Below are 18,268 nucleotides of genomic sequence, written 5' to 3'. Positions count from 1 at the left end.
GGTAGATGAGTAGATTAGCCATGGCACCACAGTGAAGGAGGTTAGTAAAGTGGGGGGGAGCAAAGAGGAATGGAGTAGTGTCAGGAAACAGTATAGTCTGTGGGGATACTGTTCTCTGAAGTCACAACTAGGGAGCTCCAAAGGTTGTGTGTCCTGCCTGATACCAGGATGAAGAATATATCCTCATAGCTGGAGAAGACTCGGGAATGTGGTGCGAGGTGGTTGGGGGGGGGGGTGTCCACATGGGAACCAATGACAAAGGTAGACCCAGGAATGACGTTCTGCAAAGAGAATTTGAAGTTAGGGTCCAAATTAAAATGCAAAAAGTCAAAAGTAATAATCTCTGCATTGCTTCCTGAGCCATGTGCCAATTGACATCAGGTCAAACAGATGGATCAATATGTGACTCAAAGGGTGCCATGGGAAGAAGGGGTTTCCATTCATGGGGCACTGACTTCAGTACTCAGCGAAGAGTGAACTATTCTCTAGGGTTGAGCTACACTTGAACCGGGCTGTAACTGGTGTCCTGCCAATCATAAAACTTGGGTTCTGAACAGGGCTTTGGGGCAGAGGTGGTGGTGGTGATGGAGCAAGGGTTCAGGTAAAGGGGGATTTAGAAATCCAAAGAGAAAGGTTGAGGCTTTGGAGGAGTAGAGCAATGTGGTAAAGACAAGCAGAATAGGACAACAAAGGACAAATAGTTTAATAAAAATTGTATATCAATAAATAAAAGAAGTTCAGTGGCATGGAGTGCAGCTGGTGCTGAGTGAAATTACAGCAGATTTGGTGAGTAAATGAGTTCGGTGTGGAGGGGAGGGAGGTGCTTTCTTTTCTATCTTTCTCAGCCTTTCAGAGACAGGAGTTGAAAAGCTGCACCTAAGGGCCGAGTTTGAAAAAATCCAACAGTGACATCAAAGGAGAAACATAAGTTTATCGGTTGGTGAGAAACTGAAAATAGCTGAAAATGAGAAAAATGCATTCTTCTTAAATCAAGTTTCTAATTGGATTTATTAAAAAACACAGTAAAAGGGTAAGTAAAAATAAGTCAAGGCCAGGTAAAAGAAAGTATAAGTAAACGAAAGTAAAATAAACTTAACATAGGGGAAGAAAATTCAAGCCATGACAGGACAGCTTGGTTGTGTGGAATATGCGTGTTGTAACATGTGGGAAGTCGTGGATGTTACCCATGTCCTAGGCTACCACATGTGCACTAAGCTGCAGAAACTCGAGGTCTGGGTTTCAGAACTCAAGCGGCAGCTGGAGTCACTGTGGCGCATCCGCAAGGCTGAGAGCTACATGAATAGCACATTCAGGTGGTCACACCACAGCTTAGGAGGCTGGAGGCAGAAAGGGAGTGGATGACCACCAGGCAGTCCAAGAGAACTAGGCAGGTAGTCAGCAGTCCCCTGGAGTCCTGCTCGCCAATTGGTTTTCCATTTTGGATACTGGTGAAGGCATTGGCTCCTCAGATGAGTGCAATCAATCAGAGCCAAGTTTGTGGTGCCATAGGCACTGTTGCAAAAGAGGGGAGTAAGAAGAAATGAAAAGCAGTCGTGATAGGGGACTTGTTAATTAGCAGGCGTGACTCCAGGATAGTATGTTGCCTCCCTTTTGCCAGGATCAAGGATGTCACAGAGCAGCTGCAGAACATGGTTCTCAGGGAGAATGATCAACCAGAGGTCATGGTTCACATTGGTACCAATGACTAAGTTAGCAAAAAGGATGAGGTCTTGAAAACAGGTTTCAGGGAGCAGGGAAGAAGATTGGAATGCAGGACCTCTAAAGCAGTAATCTCAGGATTACTCCCAATCCCACACGCTAGTGAACACAGAAATTGGAGAATTAAACAACTGAACACATGGCTAGAAAGCTGGTGTCGGAGGGAGGATATCAGATTTCTAAGACGTTGAGACCGGTTCTGGGGAAGATGGGACCTGTATGAGCCGGACGGTCTACACCTGAACAAGACTGAGACGAATATCTTCGCAGGGAGGTTTGCTTTGCAGTTAAGGTGTAAGGGGGCAGGGGGAGGGGCTGTGTTGGGTTTTTTAACTAGATTGGCAAGGGAGTGGGAACCTGGGGGCAAATTCAGAACAGGGAACGGGAGGTGGAAAATGAGTGACTGGCTAAAAGACAGATAAAGCACAGCTTAACAAGTATACAGCACAGGAATGTGGCAGGGTTTGAAGATATATCTGCAAATAAAAAGGGTATAGCAAATAAAGCCGATGAGCTGAGGGCACAGATGGACACGGCAGCGTGATATCATCACTACAACAAAAACTTGGCTTAAAGAGGGGCAAAAATGGGAGCTCAACATCCTCGGATATAGGGTTTTCAGGCAGGATAGTGAGGGGCATAAAAAATGTGGAGGCATAATATTATTGGTTAAAGAATCAATTACAGTTGTGAGGAGGGATTATACGACTAAATAAATCATCAAATGAGGCCATATGGGTTGAGCTGAGAAATAAAGTGGGCAGCCACAAGACTAGGTGTGTACTATAAGCTCTCAAACAGTGGAAGGGAGTGAGAAGAGCAAATTTATAGGCAAATTTCTCTTAGTGCAAAAACAATAGGGCAGTGATAGTTGGAGACTTCAACTACCCGAATAACCAACTGGGATATGAATAGTGTGAAGGACACAGAGGGCACAAATTTCTTGAACCGCATTCAAGAGAACTTATTTAGCCAGCATGTAACAAGCCTAACGATATGGAGCACAATTCTCGATGTAATCTCAGGAAATAAACCTGGGCAAGCGGATGAAGTACGAGTGGGGGACCTTTTTGGAGATAGTGACCATAATATGTTAGATTTAGCATCATTATGGAAATGGACAAAGATAGAACAGGAGTAAAAGTTCTAACTTGGGGTAGGGCAAAATTTACAAAGCTGAGAGATGAACTGGTGAAAGTGGACTGGATACAGCTACTGTAAAGGAAAATAGTGTCAAATCATTGGGAGGCATTCAGAAGTGAGATTCTATGGGCACAGTGTAGACATATTCCCACAAAGAAAAAGCCAAATCTAGAGCCCCCCCGGTTATTCAGAAGTATACAGGTAAGATAAAGCAGAAAAAAAAAGCTTCTGTCAGTCAGAAAAAGCTTAATCCTGTAAAAAGCCTAGAGAAATATTGAATGCACAGGGGTGAAGTATAAAAGGAAACTCGGAAAGCAAAGAGAGGATATGAAAAAAATATTGGCAGGTAAATTAAAAACCCAAAGATGTTTTACCAGTACATTAAGAGCAAGAGAACAGCTAAGGAAGAGGTCGGGCCTATTGGAGGTGTACGTGGTAACTTACGCGTTGATATAGAAGATGCAAGCAGGCTTCTCAGTAAGGACTTTGTCTCTGTCTTCACGAAGGAGAGGGATGATGCAAACATTCTAGTTAAAGGAGGACTGTGAAATTTTAGATACAATCAGCCTAATGAGGTGGAAAGTACTGGAGAGACTGACATCCCTGAAGATGGATAAATCACCAAGACCAGATGGATTGTATCCCAGGCTGTTGAATGAAACCAGGGAGGAAACAGAGGACGTTTTGACGATCATTTTCCAATCGTCACTTGACACAGCCGAGAGGCCAAATGATTGGAGGTCGGCAAACATTTTACCATTCTTTAAGAAAGGTACAAGGGATAGGCCAGATAATTATAGGCCGGTCAGTCTGGCTTCAGTGATGGGCAAATTAGTGTAATCAATTCTGAGACAGGATAAACGATCACTTAGAAAGCCATGGATTGATCAGGGATAATCAGCATGGTTTTGTTAGGGAGGGAGCGTGTCTTACTAAGTTAATAGAATTTTTTGAGGAAGTAACAAGGAGGATTGATGAGGATAGTATAGTGTATCTATACGGATTTTCTTAAGGCATTCGACAAGGTCCCACATGGCAGACTGGTCAAACAAGTCAAATCCTATGGGATACAGGGGAAGGTGGCAAATTGAGATACACCATTAGCTCAGTCACAGAAAACAGAGATGAATATTTTGCAAATGTATAACAGTTTCCAGCGGCATTCCACAGGGCTCAGTTCTCAGGCCTTTGCTGTTTGTTGTTTAACTGTGAAAGACATGATTGGGAAATTTGTAGATGACACAAAAATTGGCTGTGTAGCTGATAGTGAAGGGGATTAGCTGTTGTTTCCAGAATTATATCAATGGTTTGGTTGAGTGGGCAGAGAAGTGACAAATGGAATTCAATCCGGAGAAGTGCTTAATAATGCATTTGGGGAGGGCAAACCAAGCGAGGGAATACTCAATAAACAGGAGGATATTGAGAGGGGTTGAGGAAGTGAGAGATTTTGGAATGCATGTCGACAGCTCCCTGAAGGCGGCCCAACAAGTGGATAAAGTAGTAAGGAAAGTATATGGAATGCTTTCCTTTATTGGACGAGGTATTGAATACAAAAGTAGGGATGTAATGTTGGAACTGTATAAAACGCTGGATAGACCACAGCTGGAATTTTGTGTACAATTCTGGTCATCACATTACAGGAAGGACATAATTGTTGTGGACAGAGTACAGAGGACATTCACAAGAATGTTGCCAGGCCTTGACAATTGCTGTGAGAAAAGATTGGATAGGCTAGGTTGTTTTCCTTAGAACAGAGAAGGTCGAGAGGTGACCTAATTCAGGTGTACAAAACTGAGGAGCCTAGAAAGGGTAGACAGACAAGAACTGTTTCCCCAAGCTGAGAGGTCAACTATCAGGGAGGGCAGAGATTTAAAGTGATTGGTAAAAGGATTAGCAGGCCAAGAGGAAAATCTTTTTCACCCAGAGGGAGGTGGGCATCAGGAATTGGTCGAATTGGTGGCTGAGGCTGAAATACTCAAGTCATTTAAAAAGGTACCTGGATTTGCACCTGAAGTGCTGTAACCTCAAAGGCTATGGACCAGGTGCTGGAAAGAGGGATTAAACTGAGTGGCTAGATTTTCTTAATGGCCAGCACAGACATGACAGGCTGAATGGCCTCTTTCTGTGCTGTAACTTGTCGATGGTTTCTATGGCTCTACGAATGAATAAGGTCATTGCAGGGAATAGAAGTAAAAAAAAGAAATTAAAAGTTCTTTATCTGAATGCATGAAGTATCTGCAGTAAGATTGATGAACTAGTGGCACAAATAGAGGTAAATGATTCAAATCTAATCACCATTACAGAGACATGGTTACAAGGTTATCAACATTGGGTAATAAATATTCCAGGAAGAATATTTCAGAAAGACAGAAGATATGGTAAAGGAGGAGGGGTAGCCCTGATAGTAAAGGATGACACAAGGATTTTAGAAAAAAGGGATCTGGCCTCAGAAGATCATGAAGTACATTCAGGATGAGTTGAAATGAGAAAAAGCAGAAGTCAGAAAACACTGGTGGGAGTAGTTCAGAGGCCACCAAACAGGAGTTATACCGTTAGACAGAACATTAAACAAGAAATAATTGGAGGAGCTTATAACAAAGGCAACGTAATAATTGTGGGGGACTCAAATTTTCACAGACTGGGACAATCAAATTGACAAGAGTGGTCTGGAAGATGATTTTGTATCAACTTTTTGAGACTTTTTTTGGACCAATACATTTTGGAACCAGCTGGAGTTGACACTATCTTAGATGTAGATTGACACGTAAATATGTGCAAGGTTAAGTTGGTAGGGAAATATAATAAAATGCAATAAAAATCTATGTGCACTCAGGAATAGGTGACAAAATGGCAAATAATGTTCAATTCAGATAAATGTCATATTATGCATGTTAGTAGGAGCAACACAGCACACAATTTGCAGCGAACGACACACTGATTGAGAGGGTAAAAGGAAGACTTTGATGTTACAGTACACAGATCATTGAAGGGTCATGGTCAAATTTGAGAAACTGAAGATCCGGCTTGTGCAACTCACAGTCTGTGGGCTGGGTCGTGGCCCGTCAAACTGCTGGACATTCAACTGACTTATATTTGACAAATGCTGTAAAGCTGCTCATTCAATCACAGGCTCACTGGAGAGCCTATCATCAGCAAACGCAGACACATATCAGCCCATGATTGGATGCACAAAGAGTGAGAAGTTAAGTTCCAGGGTGTGGGGGTAGGGGAGAAGAGGGAAGAGAGGGAGGGAGGGGCCAGAGTGGGTACACATGGGGTTGGGGGCAAAGTGGGTTGCTAAGTCTGGCTCAGTCCCAGTACCAAGGTTCTCATTCACCCTCAACCCCATTTACCAACATGCACTCACACAGACACACTCAGTGGGTGAGGGTGAGTGACTTAACACCCCAAGACTGGAAGTGAGCCAGACACACAAACTCAACTGCTTATCCTTATTTATTACTCCTTGTTCATTTTTGCTCAGCACATTGTTTCTTTTCATAACTCAGTTTTTTTTTAAATTCATGTTTAATGTTGTGTCAAACTTGACTTTTCTGAAATTCACTTATTGCCCCCTTGAATGAATTTTTTTTTGAAATGTGCCCCAACTCCCCAACACGAAAAAGGTTGGACAAGCCTGCTGTAGTTAAAGCAAATAGGTTACTGGGTTGTTTAAATCAACCCTTGAACATAAATTAAAAGACACCTTTTTAAAACTCTGTCGGGCACTGTTCAGACTTCCAAATGGAGTGCTCAATGCCCACTTTTGGTTGTCATACATGGTAGACAAACTCGTGACCTTGAAAAATGACCTAAGAGGGATTTCTAGCTTAAAGAACCTTGATCCATTTACTTGACAAGCGTAGACATAAAAGTGGTCCGTACTAATTGATTATTGTAGTTTAGCAGTTTATGGAGAACTATGCGAGACTGGGAATAGTCTGGGCCTGATGACACAGTGAGCGCCTCAAATATATTGCTGAGTTTCTGTATAACTTCAAGAGGAAGCTGGGCCAATTTGCATCATATAGAATTTAAATACTTTAATAGATAAAGCTTAGTCCATGTTACTCTTGGGCCAGTTTTGATTGGGATCAGAGATGAATTTTCCACACTTTTTTTCCTTTTTAGCCCTGGGCTTTTCCACCTTTCACAAGATGACTCATCACTGCAGACTTGCGAAGAAGGAAGTCGTGTTTAGTCACGGTGTCTAAACTATCAGGGTGTGGAATAGTCTTGATGGACAAGTCCCTTCATTTCATATGTTCTTCAGCAGCTTAGAATGTTTTTCTAAGTTGCAGGTGCCATAAATTTCTTTTGAGAGAAACAGATTCTGTTCAATTATCAAAAGCCAAGGGAGAAAGTTTGACTTCGTCCAAAGAGAACTATACCCAGACTTAGCAGGAACACTGGCTCAAGCTGAATGAAGTCAAATTCCACTTACTTATCACATTAAAATTCATGACTTTGCAAGCAATTGATTGGCTCGCTGAAAATGCTCAACATGCAACAATGTCCCCTTACCGTAGTTGAGTTCTTTGAAATATTCTTCACCTTGCTCTTGTTCCGAGTAGATCTGCGGAGTTCATCTTTTGTGGACTCTTGTTCCCGACTTCCAGTTTTCACCCCTTCCTTTGATTTTGGGCTTACTTCTATACTTGATGATTCAATGTACACTGTTCTATCTTCAGTTTCATTTCTCTGTTTATCAGTAACAATCTCAATACTGGGGCACGTGTCTAAAATGCAAGAACTGTCTTGCTCTCGGTCACTGACCTGACTGTCACCATTTTTCAACATTTCATTGTGCATACAAATAATCTGTTGCGCATCAAACTCAGCTCTTGCTGCTGCTTTCATTCCAGAAGGTTCCATATCACCAACTGTGGGAAAACCTTTGTCTGACTCTGTACCTATCATTGACAATTTTAACTTGCTAATGGACTCAGTTCTCTTTGAGCTCACAGTTCTGCAAATGACATTGTCGATCCCAACTTCATTCTCTTTTCCAGGGAGCCCAGGTGGACTAATTGTATCCAGTAGCTCCTCTTTCAGTTCTTGAACTTTCATTTCCAAAATATCACAAGGAGATTCATTGTTTTTATTGCACTTCTTCTGAAGATTTGATTCAAATGTGTATTCTGATGGTGGAGACAATAAATCAAAATTGATCTGGAATGGGCAATGTCTCTCTTCATCAACATGTTGAGTTCCAATATTTTCCATGTTATCTATTTAAAAAATTAAACTTTGAATGAGAATTATGCAACTGACAGATTTTTGCCCAAATTTCCCCCCCTCACTCTGCGTGTTCCTTTCCATATTCCCAATATCAAGTGGAAATCAAGTTCCACAGCCATTAGCAGCATTCCCAGAAAAGAGCATGCAACCATTCTTAATTTGTGAACCGAAAGAATACCAGGGGCTATTCTATCTAGGGGCATGTCACAGTCCAGCCTTACACTTTTCAGATGTATGCCACTTTATAGCAGGACACTGGACAACGATGAACAACCCTGACTAAATTATTCTCTCCCCCAGATCCAGGACTCTGAAATCATTGTAGCAACTCAATTGTTGTCATGGAGGAGATCAAACCAAACCAAATCCAAGAGTTACTGATGTGCCATGCCAAGTAGTCAAAATAACCAAATGCAGCGCAGTGGAGGAGCTAAAACCAACTTGTCAAATTCCAATATTCAAGTGATTGCAGCTGTCCCACACTGTGCAAAGATTTCAGTTCTCAACATGCAAGAAATATTCCTGAATGCTCAGTGCTAAAAAACTAACATTTTAGGTCACTCCATGTCAGAGTTTCCTTGCAACTTGCCAGAAACGATCTTTGTAACAACCTCTAATAAGTTTGTCCATGAAGTCACTAGCCTGTTTTCACTATTCCTCCTAATCTGCCCAAGCTTTTTGAGTTGGGAAAATATCTATCCTTCATTCAGCCAGGTCCATCTTATATTCAATCAGAGTACCTTGATTCATGATGCACTCTGGTCTGGCTTCAAGGCCTAAATAGCCAAGTGGTTATGGTACTGGGCTTATAACCTCAAGATCAAGAGTTCCAATCTCACAATGGCAAACTATGAAACAATGTAACTTCATCTGAAACAGATGGAAATGGGTTTGTACTCGAAAGAGTTACCTCCACTGAAGGTGTGGAATATGCTGGTCTGGCTTCAAGAAGATACTGCACACAAGCATTCAAGACCAACTATGTATTTTTTATTAAGTCCCAATCCCTGATCTCCTGCCATGTTTCGTGTTCAAATCACACGTTTATATCAAAGGTTTTTTTAATTAAAAAAGAATAGTTAATAGAATGATACAAATCTAGAATGCTACAATTCAGCACATTGCATCTTATCTAGTAATAGCTCTATCTTAGAGCTATCTATTTTAATCCCATATTCCACCTTCTTCCCAATACTGTAAAATTAAACAAAAGCACACATAATAAACAAGATTGGAAACAAATTTAACAACACTTTAACCCACCATGTTTTTTTGGCTTAGTGAATAAGTCTATCATGTGGTTCAGTATTCAGCTGTGCAGACCAAATTTCATCTCTTAACTTCTGTAGCTTCTTTCAAACTTGGAAATTCTTCAAGAGATTCTTTAATAGAGCTTTTGGGGTGCTGCAATTAATCTTGGTCACAGCACCTCTGCCACAGTTTATAAAAACAAAATACAACAAAACAATAAACAGTTTTAGGTTCTTGCTCCAGTGATCCCTGCTGAAAAGTGTGCCGTTTTCAACATCTGGTCCAAGATAGTTCAGCGTCAGCTTTATCTTCCATGGTCCAACAGTCTGCAGACACTCACTGACCAGATTCACAAAGAACCCCTGTTCCTTGCTTGAGATGACAGAAGAGAACTTGGCCACAAAGTAATAGATTTCAACAACAAATACTTGCATTGATTTTTCTTACCTGCCAATTTTCTCAGCAGATTAAGTGATGGGTTGTTACAATGGTCTTTCACAGGACTGCTGTCATTATCAGTCAGTTTATTGGAGGTGAGCTGGTGAAAAGGAGTTGAAGTAATATGGTTACACTGCCGCAACTTCTTACTAGATGATAGTACCACAATTTTTTTTCAGTAACTTAAGATATTTGCACTACGTCTATCTGCTGACAGAACATCAAAAGCCTTTGCGGCAATTTTAAACTCCAATATGGTACAGATAGGATTGCTACATTGACAGAGGTGCTGTCTCACAGCTAGAAAACTAAACCAACACCCCATCAACCTGCTTCCATGACAATATTCAAAGGCCAAAATCAAGCTATATGACCTCACCTTGAAATGGAAAACTGAAACAACTGACTGTTCCAAAGAGCCACTTCTAAACTACACCAAAACATATTTCAAACATGTGATATCCTATTCACTGGATAACTGAGTGTTTGAGATTATTCAGCCCAGTTTAGATCAACCATCAAGTAAAAACAGACAGATCCCACTAACCACTTCCAATTGGTCAATCCAGAATTTTCATCTGCACCATCTGACCTGGCACATCATTCCACAACTCGATCAGTCTTTATATGAACAACTCATTTCCACCAGTCCTCAACTTCTTCTTTTGTCATTTTGTTTGGTGTTTGATGTTTTATATTCATTTCAAATACTTGAGTGGATTTTCAATTCACTACACAGATATCTCACCTTTCAGATTTGAAAAGCCGAATTTTGTTCAGTCTTCCTCATATTAAATTCCCTGGCATTAACTTCAATCTCATAACCCTCATCTGAGCACGTCCAGAGTGCTTTCTGGACTTCAATAGGCAAAACTGAGCACAATAATCTGATGTGGTCTGGCCAGAGCACTGTGGAGCATCAGTAACAAATGCTCCAGCTAATTTACTGGTTTTGCTGTGTAGTTTAGCGTTTGATTCATTTGCTTCTTTGAAGTGGCATACAATCATTGTAGCAGCCAACTATCAAGTCGAACACCCAGGGTCTATATTTCCCTCTGCTTTAGAAATTTCACATTATTCCTGTAGTTATTGCTATGTGACCATTTTTATTCCAACATGTAATACTTCACATTAATGGGAACAAAATCTCACCTAAAACTGGGCATAATATTCGGACAGCAGCCTTGCCATAATCTGTACAAGTTTAAAATTACTTTTTTTGCTTTGCTACTCTATGCTCGGATGTATAAAACTTTGGTTCCCACAAAACCTGTTCTCCCAACTTAACCAAATAACAGGAGTTTACCATTGTATCTTCCAAACTGAGTTGGGCCTTGAACCCTTGTTTTAGAGCGGAGGGAGAATCTTCACTTAAGATGATCTTCTGACATACTGGTGTTCCTCCTTTACGTAAAGGGGTGTTGGATGGTAGACTTTTATCAAACACCTCAGGACTCAGCTCTCCTCCAAAAGTCACTTTTTTCTTTACTGGTAGTTTACTGTCACTTAGAGGAAGGATATAGTCATGATGCACTGCAGGAGTTGCACCTAAAATACAAAAATTACTTGAACATTCTGTCCGTTTATGCAGACTAACTGCTCAACAAGATAAAGTTAAAAAATTGAGTGGAAATCCAAAGCATGGATATATTCTTGACAAATAGGAACAAATTCACAATGACCTAAGGTCACCAACCTAGCAAGTTAACGGTTTCTCTCTCCACATCGGCTGCCTACTGAGCATTACCAGCTATTTTATGTTTCTATTACAAAGTCACTTTGTTCAGTGTCAATTTTATTTTTATCTCTAAACAGGAACAAGCAGTATGCCAACCATATTGGCCATGCTTTTTATTAGCGTTAACATTCTTATTTCGGTGAAGCAAAAAGGTGGGTTGATGGAAGTTTGGCACTACAATTGCATTAGTTATGAAAAAATATCTTGCAGTCTTACAAATCATTTGGTTGTGGTGGGGGGCTGAGGGGAGGGGAGCAGCATTTCAAATCAACAGTGAAGTACTGTGGTATACAGGCTTGCAATTTGCAGATCAATCTGTGTGAGTAAATAAGGAAACTATGACAAAAATCATGTCTTGGAATAGTGAAGCTTCAATGTTAAATCAATAGAAAATGCTGCAAACATAGATCATTCAACTCCTGTAAAAAGGCAAGATAAGTTGTGACATTTTGGTCAATGACAGCACATATCTGTCCAAGGGATGGTGGGGGTGGGAAGATAACAGACAATCATTTTTCTCATCAGGTCATGTGTGCACTTAAATTGGACAATGATCAAAAACTTTGCATAATTTGTTTTCTCTCAGTCGTGCAGAGGCTCTGATATCAACAATACCAGCTGCACTACTAACTCAGCTGAAATTAGCTGAAAATGTAAACCTAAATTTAATTCTTATTTTTTGATCTGTATGACTCAGTGAAACAGTAGGTGGTGGACTTACTAAATGAGTCATCTGCAGCCAACACAATTGAAGACACTTATGTACAGATAATGTGTGAACATTTATGACTTCACACAGATCCTAACATCCACTGCTGAATAACTGTGCTCATGCCATTTTATGCATTACATTCCATTCCTACCAGCTTGTTGCAAATCAGAAAGATGCATGAGCTCCGGGATAGACATTTTCCTCTCATTCTGTTCTGAAGCTTGAAACGTGTCCATGAAACCTGCCATCTTAGTCTTCAGCAGCGCAGCTTTTTGGGGTTCCTGAAAAGATGTCACGCAATCAATGAATTGTCAAGGTCTTTCAGGTTATCGAACACAAAGTTCTTTAAAAACTCTACGTAAATGTATTTGGGGAGCCAGGTAGCACAGCAGGTCAATGATTAACTATTTACAACTTGAATTAAATCAAGCCAGACTGATGGCTTTTAGATTCTTTGAAATGAATTTGGGCACTCAAATCACTTCATCATGGTCATGACCCGATGGCACACAACTGGTTCAAATTGGCACTCTTCACTCTGAAAAGTCATAAGACATCAGGTGTAGGAGGAAAAAAGACAACTTGCTCTTGTAAAACCAAAGCAGAGATATCTTGCAGCAGCACAGTAGATGGAGTTTAGATCGCCATCTGGAGGTATGAAATATGCTCCATTCCTCAGCATGAGACACCCCGTACCTCAATAAGCACAAGACAAGTGCCATATAACAATATAACGCACAACAAAATCATTTCTAACTTTGCTTAAGTGCCTGTTTTTCTTCGAACCAAACAATGAGCAAAACAGGATATTTTACCGTATCAAACACTGATGAGTCCAGGGTGCAGCACGTTTATCATGAGTGGGAACCCTAACTGCCCCAGTCCAGAGGGACTAAGGTCAAATGTAGCACCGAAGATAAATTTAGCACTGCACTCCTGTTCAAGCTCAGATCAGTTAACTCAGCAGAGACCATGGATCAAATCGCAATGCTCGAGAGGGCATTTATCTTCATAGCATTTGGGACAACCTCAATTGTAAAGACATAGTCTAAGCATAAACAATGACACTTTCTGAATTATACCTGTGGCTGCATTCTCTGTTTGGCTATGTAGCGGATAAGGCTATTGGTCTCTGGGGATCCTCGGGCTCCAACAGAAGATGCTCGCCGAGAAAATCTCTTCCTCTGTGTACAGAAGTTTTCTGCAATACAAATTTAACGAAATATTATACACATCATCCAATCATCCATCTGGTTCAGTCAAGTGCTGAAGCAATCATGCCATTTTGATGCACTTTTGGAAACTACTCTCTCAAATACAGGTTTTCAAACGTTAAGGGGAAGGAAAAGTAAAGAGGCAGTACTTCATCAGTGATATCACTGAAGTGGTCTTGATGCAAGGAGACGTGGCTTCACAGGTTACCTCGGAGGTTAAAACAAAAAAATCAGCATTTTACTTGTTAATTATGCAGCAATGCCAGTCAGTTGTCCCAGCACAGAATCTTGATCAATCCAGAGTGAATTAAATTATCAATCTTGGACAACACAGAAAATTGGAGGGTAACAAATCAGGTACAATTACCATGGCTACAACACAAGAGGCAGCTATTCAGTCAATCTTATCTGTACCAGCTCTCTACAAGAGGAACTTAACTCGCCCCACTCCCCTGTCTTTTCCTTGCAGTCCTTCAAATCATTATACAATTCCCTTTTAGTACAGAGTCTGAGTATTGCTGAAAAAAGAGACATGCTGTCAAAGCTTTTCATCTTGCACTCATCAGGTCAGATGCAAGAATGTCAAACTTCAAATGAAACAACAATTTATATCACATTAGAATAAGATCGTTTCTAAGTCAGCTCTAATCAATCGAGTCAAATGCACCAGGGAACAATTGCTCCTCATTCTTCTGTTCATTCAAAAGAAGTGCAACATCTGGATGTATTCCTTTTGCCTGAAGAGGACAGATCCCTGCAAATGATATGTAGCTTCCAGCAGGCATAAGTGGAGCCCAACAGATAGTTATTTTTAAGCACATTTGGGACATTTCAGCAAGTGTTGCCCAATCGCGGAATCACATGTAACATTAAACATTATGGCATGAGTTTTTTAAGTCTCTATCATTAATAGAGATCAGGAATAGCACTGGTTCCAATATCAGCCCATGAAAATATAGTCCTTGCTCCTCCCTTTCCATAGCTAAACTCAACCTGAGGATACTTTCACTGCCCCATAATTGTTCTCCAACTGGCACTTCATCCATTAGACCCACCTTATTCCACAGAGCCAGATTCAGCAATGCCTGCTTCAGTGTTGAAGTGGAAACACCCTGACCTAGAAAATTATCTTGAACCACTTCAAAAGCTCATTTATCTTCTAAGCCATTTAAACTACTCCTATCCCAGGAGTATTTCCTTGCAAATTTTTTCCCTCTATAACTTTACTACTTGTTGGTGCCTTATAGAATACACCCTGTAGTCAAATGATACCTCTATTGTTTCTTAGCTTTCAAAGATTCTGTCTTTGACCCATCTAGGGTATCCTCTGATGCATGATATTATCCTAATATCACTACTTCTGTTTTAAAACCAGCAGACACAACTATCTCTGTGCCTCATTGTCCAATATGGCAAGAAACTCTATGGTGGGAGCTCCAAATTATACCCCCTGTGTATCTATTAGTTTTTTGTGAATAAACAATGAGCAAAGTTTACAAATATGTCCTTTGAAGTTTCTTTCCTCGAAGTTAAATGCATAGATAAATGTTGACATCATAACATACCAATCTCAGCATTATTTTTGTGTGGAAACGGTGACATTGGACAAATCCAGTACATTAATTTATCCAAATTTAGTGAACATTAGAGCTGCAAATTAATTCTACTTTATAACATCAGCGTGGAAATGATTCTTTGCATTCTTCGAACTGCTTTTTGAAATAAAATGTTTGTCTTACTTTAAAAGAAAATATCCTACGCCTGAAATGTCTTCCTCAAGATCAAATTTAATACCGTTTGTTCTTCACCACTTAGCTAACTGAAAACAGGTACTATGCTAAAAGTAAACTGACTATTACTCAGGTACAACTCCATAGGGACCCGTTCTCTCCACCACCACCAATCCCCACCCCCCCAAATGTCCTGCTTCAGTGACTATTTTCCAAGCAAGAGTTGACAATGATGGTTGAGCAATCTGCCAATGAAGGTTGACCCAAGCTCAATCATTTCCAAACATTAAGCATGCATACACATTTCTGGCACCTCGTGACTGGGTTATGGCCAAAAGTAAGAAACTTCAGATGATATGCTTGCTCTGGAGCCCAGGGAGAGCCAAGCCAAGTGCAGTACCCCAACAAACACAATTTAAGGACATATGAAGTTTGTCCACTTGGCTCAGTTACACGTTACCTGCTGACTTCAGGTGAAACATGTCTGCTGCGACTCCCAGTTGGTTTTCAGAGCTCATTGAAGAAGCCAGTGGAGTGGAGGGTGTTTTTGCAGTAATTGAAACTGCAGCATTGGCTTGATCTTTATCTACTTGCATCTGTCGGTCTTCTTGTTTATTTGTAATACTTTCACCAACAAACTTGCTGCAAGGAGCACAATCACCAGGTGTTGCTAGGAATAAAGCCCTCCCCTCACCACCTCTACCAATGCTTTGTATTGTTTGGCCTATAAAAGGGGGGAAAAAAGAGAGCCAATTCAAATGAAGGAATACAAGTTTAGTCCACATGTGCATTTAGATTCACAGATTTGGTCACAACTGCTAACAAGTTTCTGGTTTCATACTGCAAGTGGCGTCAGTGCCACAGGGTTCGGGAGAATTGGGAAGTAATCATAGTTCCTGCTACTAAGCATTGTTGTAAATCCTTCTGCCAAGTGTGTCACTTTGGTGAGAAAGAAACAATTAAAGTTAGCATGAAGGTACAGCAAGCAATTAGGAAGGCAAATTGCATATTGACCTTTATTGAAAATCTAAACATTTGATGAGAGAGACATTCGCTGCTGAGATTTACATGCAAAGCTCAATACGTCGGTAAGAGACTGGAGAGTTCATGGAGCACATGGAACTGTAAGCCTCTAAGAGTCAGCAAAGTCAGGAAATGATGAAACAAAGAAGTGAAGAAAATGACTCATCGTCCAATTTCTTTGAACCAATTTATTTTCAGGATTTGCACCATTGGGTGCTCTCACCCACACCAATTGTTCAAAGTTGCTCATTAGCAAAAGCACTTGATATTATAATTGTGTTCTAGTATACCCATTATCATGTTGAGAGTCCATGCAAACTCCCAAGTATTAGAAATAGTGACAGTCATACGTTACCTTTACTTTCTCGAGCAACAGGTCTCCATGGCAATCCATCAATCTGAGTTAAATCCTCAGGCTGGAGGTCCAGCTCGAATGCTGTTATTGGCCTATCTACAGTTGCATTTTCACGAGCTTCATCTGAATCTTCTTGATGGATAGACATTTCCTGTGCTCTGGACCAACATTTCACTAATTTGTTGATTTGCAATGTTTTTTTCTCTTGAGAAGTTAATGGTACATGCAGTCTATTACTTGCTTGTAATAACTGTCTGCAAAATAGCTGCTTGGTGCTTCGATAAGGGTTTTTGACTGATGCGATTGTCATTTCACCTAAGGGATCATCTCTCGATTTCCTTTTGCCTGTTAATCAGAAGCCAAGTTATTTCTTCACATCACCAATTGTAATTAAAGCCAGTAGTCCCTATTTGTTCAAAGCTACTTTAACCTAAATTGTATGCTTTCTGAATTGCTCTAAACAGCATGATTGGTATTTATTTAGTGGCTTTAACTTAGTAAAACATCCCAAAGCACTTCATAGGGGCGCTATAAAGCAAAATTTTACATTGAGCACCACAAAGAGATAAGACATGAGTTTAAAAGGGGTGGGGTCAGGCAAGGTTACAAACTGCATCCCTCCTCCCTCCATCATTGCTATTTGTTTCCCACCCAACTTCCTCGTACTACCAACTGGAAGTCATCTTTGCAAGGGAACAGTCAGAGAATGACAAGAACTTCGATCACACAATTGCAGAATATATTTCAATACCCACAGATATAAGTGCTCCACACAATACCCACAGAATGAAATGACTGTGTCCCAGGACTGAATACTGACGTGACAAAAAGGTTGAACTTCAATACTGCTACCTAAGGTTATGTTTTCAATAATAGCAGGACAGTGCACACAACCTAGACTGCCATCACAGTGCATTACTTAAGAAATACTGCATTTCGGCAATGTCGTCCTTCAGATATGATGATAAAATATATGCCTCATCTTTCTGTAGACATGAAACATATGACACGATCCTAGTCAGCTTTCTTATCTTAACAGCAGCAGAAATGGATTAAATTGTTATTATTTCAGCACATTTGCCCACATATAAAAGAGTGACTGCAATCCAAAAACTATCTACTGCATTAGAGACTTAACAAGGCACTGAAAAATCTATTTGTTTTTTTTTTACGTATGTTGTGTATAAAAATTAGAAACTTTTGTTCTTTACCAGGTGCATTCCTTCTTGCCTTCTTGGGTAAATGCTCTTCCAATGCGAGATTCTCCTATTGTAACAGTAACTCAGATGTAAAAATACATTCCAAAACAAACAGAATTTACACAACCTGACGTCTCAATAGAGTATACCTAATATCACTGGCAGGTTTTACAGCTACAATAGTTCATATCCTAACCTTTTTCTATCTGTGTAAGGTGCAAGAAACAATTGTGTGGGGAATTGGAGTGGTGCTAAATTTCTTCAAATCTAAACCTGGCTTAAATTATACAACGCAGGTTTCTTCTATCTGTAGACAAGGGTGTTGCATGAAGCTAATATAAGACCATAAGACATAGGAGCAGAAATAAGACCATTTGGCCCATCAGGTCTGCCCCGTCATTCAATCGTGGCTGATAAGTTTCTCAATCCCATTCTCCCACCTTCTCCCCGTAACCTTTGATCCCCTTATACAGCCATATTGATCAAGTCCCTAAGAAGAAATGCC

The 18,268-nt window shown here is 40.4% G+C and overlaps 1 protein-coding gene across 3 annotated transcripts in view; it reads right to left on the bottom strand.

The window, feature by feature from the left end:
• The window catches only part of LOC121290137, a 36,470-nt gene that overhangs the window by 5,196 nt on the left and 13,006 nt on the right, over positions 1 to 18,268 (bottom strand). For all 3 annotated transcript variants that reach the window (XM_041210351.1, XM_041210352.1, XM_041210353.1), the window contains 8 exons: positions 17,776 to 17,830; positions 16,565 to 16,909; positions 15,647 to 15,910; positions 13,325 to 13,443; positions 12,394 to 12,523; positions 11,099 to 11,340; positions 9,802 to 9,892; positions 7,387 to 8,093 (listed from right to left, as the gene is read on the bottom strand). In XM_041210351.1, the coding sequence (XP_041066285.1) occupies positions 7,387 to 8,093; positions 9,802 to 9,892; positions 11,099 to 11,340; positions 12,394 to 12,523; positions 13,325 to 13,443; positions 15,647 to 15,910; positions 16,565 to 16,909; positions 17,776 to 17,830 (1,953 nt within the window). The remainder of the gene's footprint in view (positions 1 to 7,386; positions 8,094 to 9,801; positions 9,893 to 11,098; positions 11,341 to 12,393; positions 12,524 to 13,324; positions 13,444 to 15,646; positions 15,911 to 16,564; positions 16,910 to 17,775; positions 17,831 to 18,268) is intronic.

The sequence above is a fragment of the Carcharodon carcharias genome, chromosome 17 (genome assembly GCF_017639515.1).
Source record: "Carcharodon carcharias isolate sCarCar2 chromosome 17, sCarCar2.pri, whole genome shotgun sequence".
Classification (NCBI taxonomy): Eukaryota; Metazoa; Chordata; class Chondrichthyes; order Lamniformes; family Lamnidae; genus Carcharodon; species Carcharodon carcharias.
The sequence above is the reverse complement of the archived record's forward strand: the minus strand, read 5'-3'. Positions and strand labels throughout refer to the sequence as shown.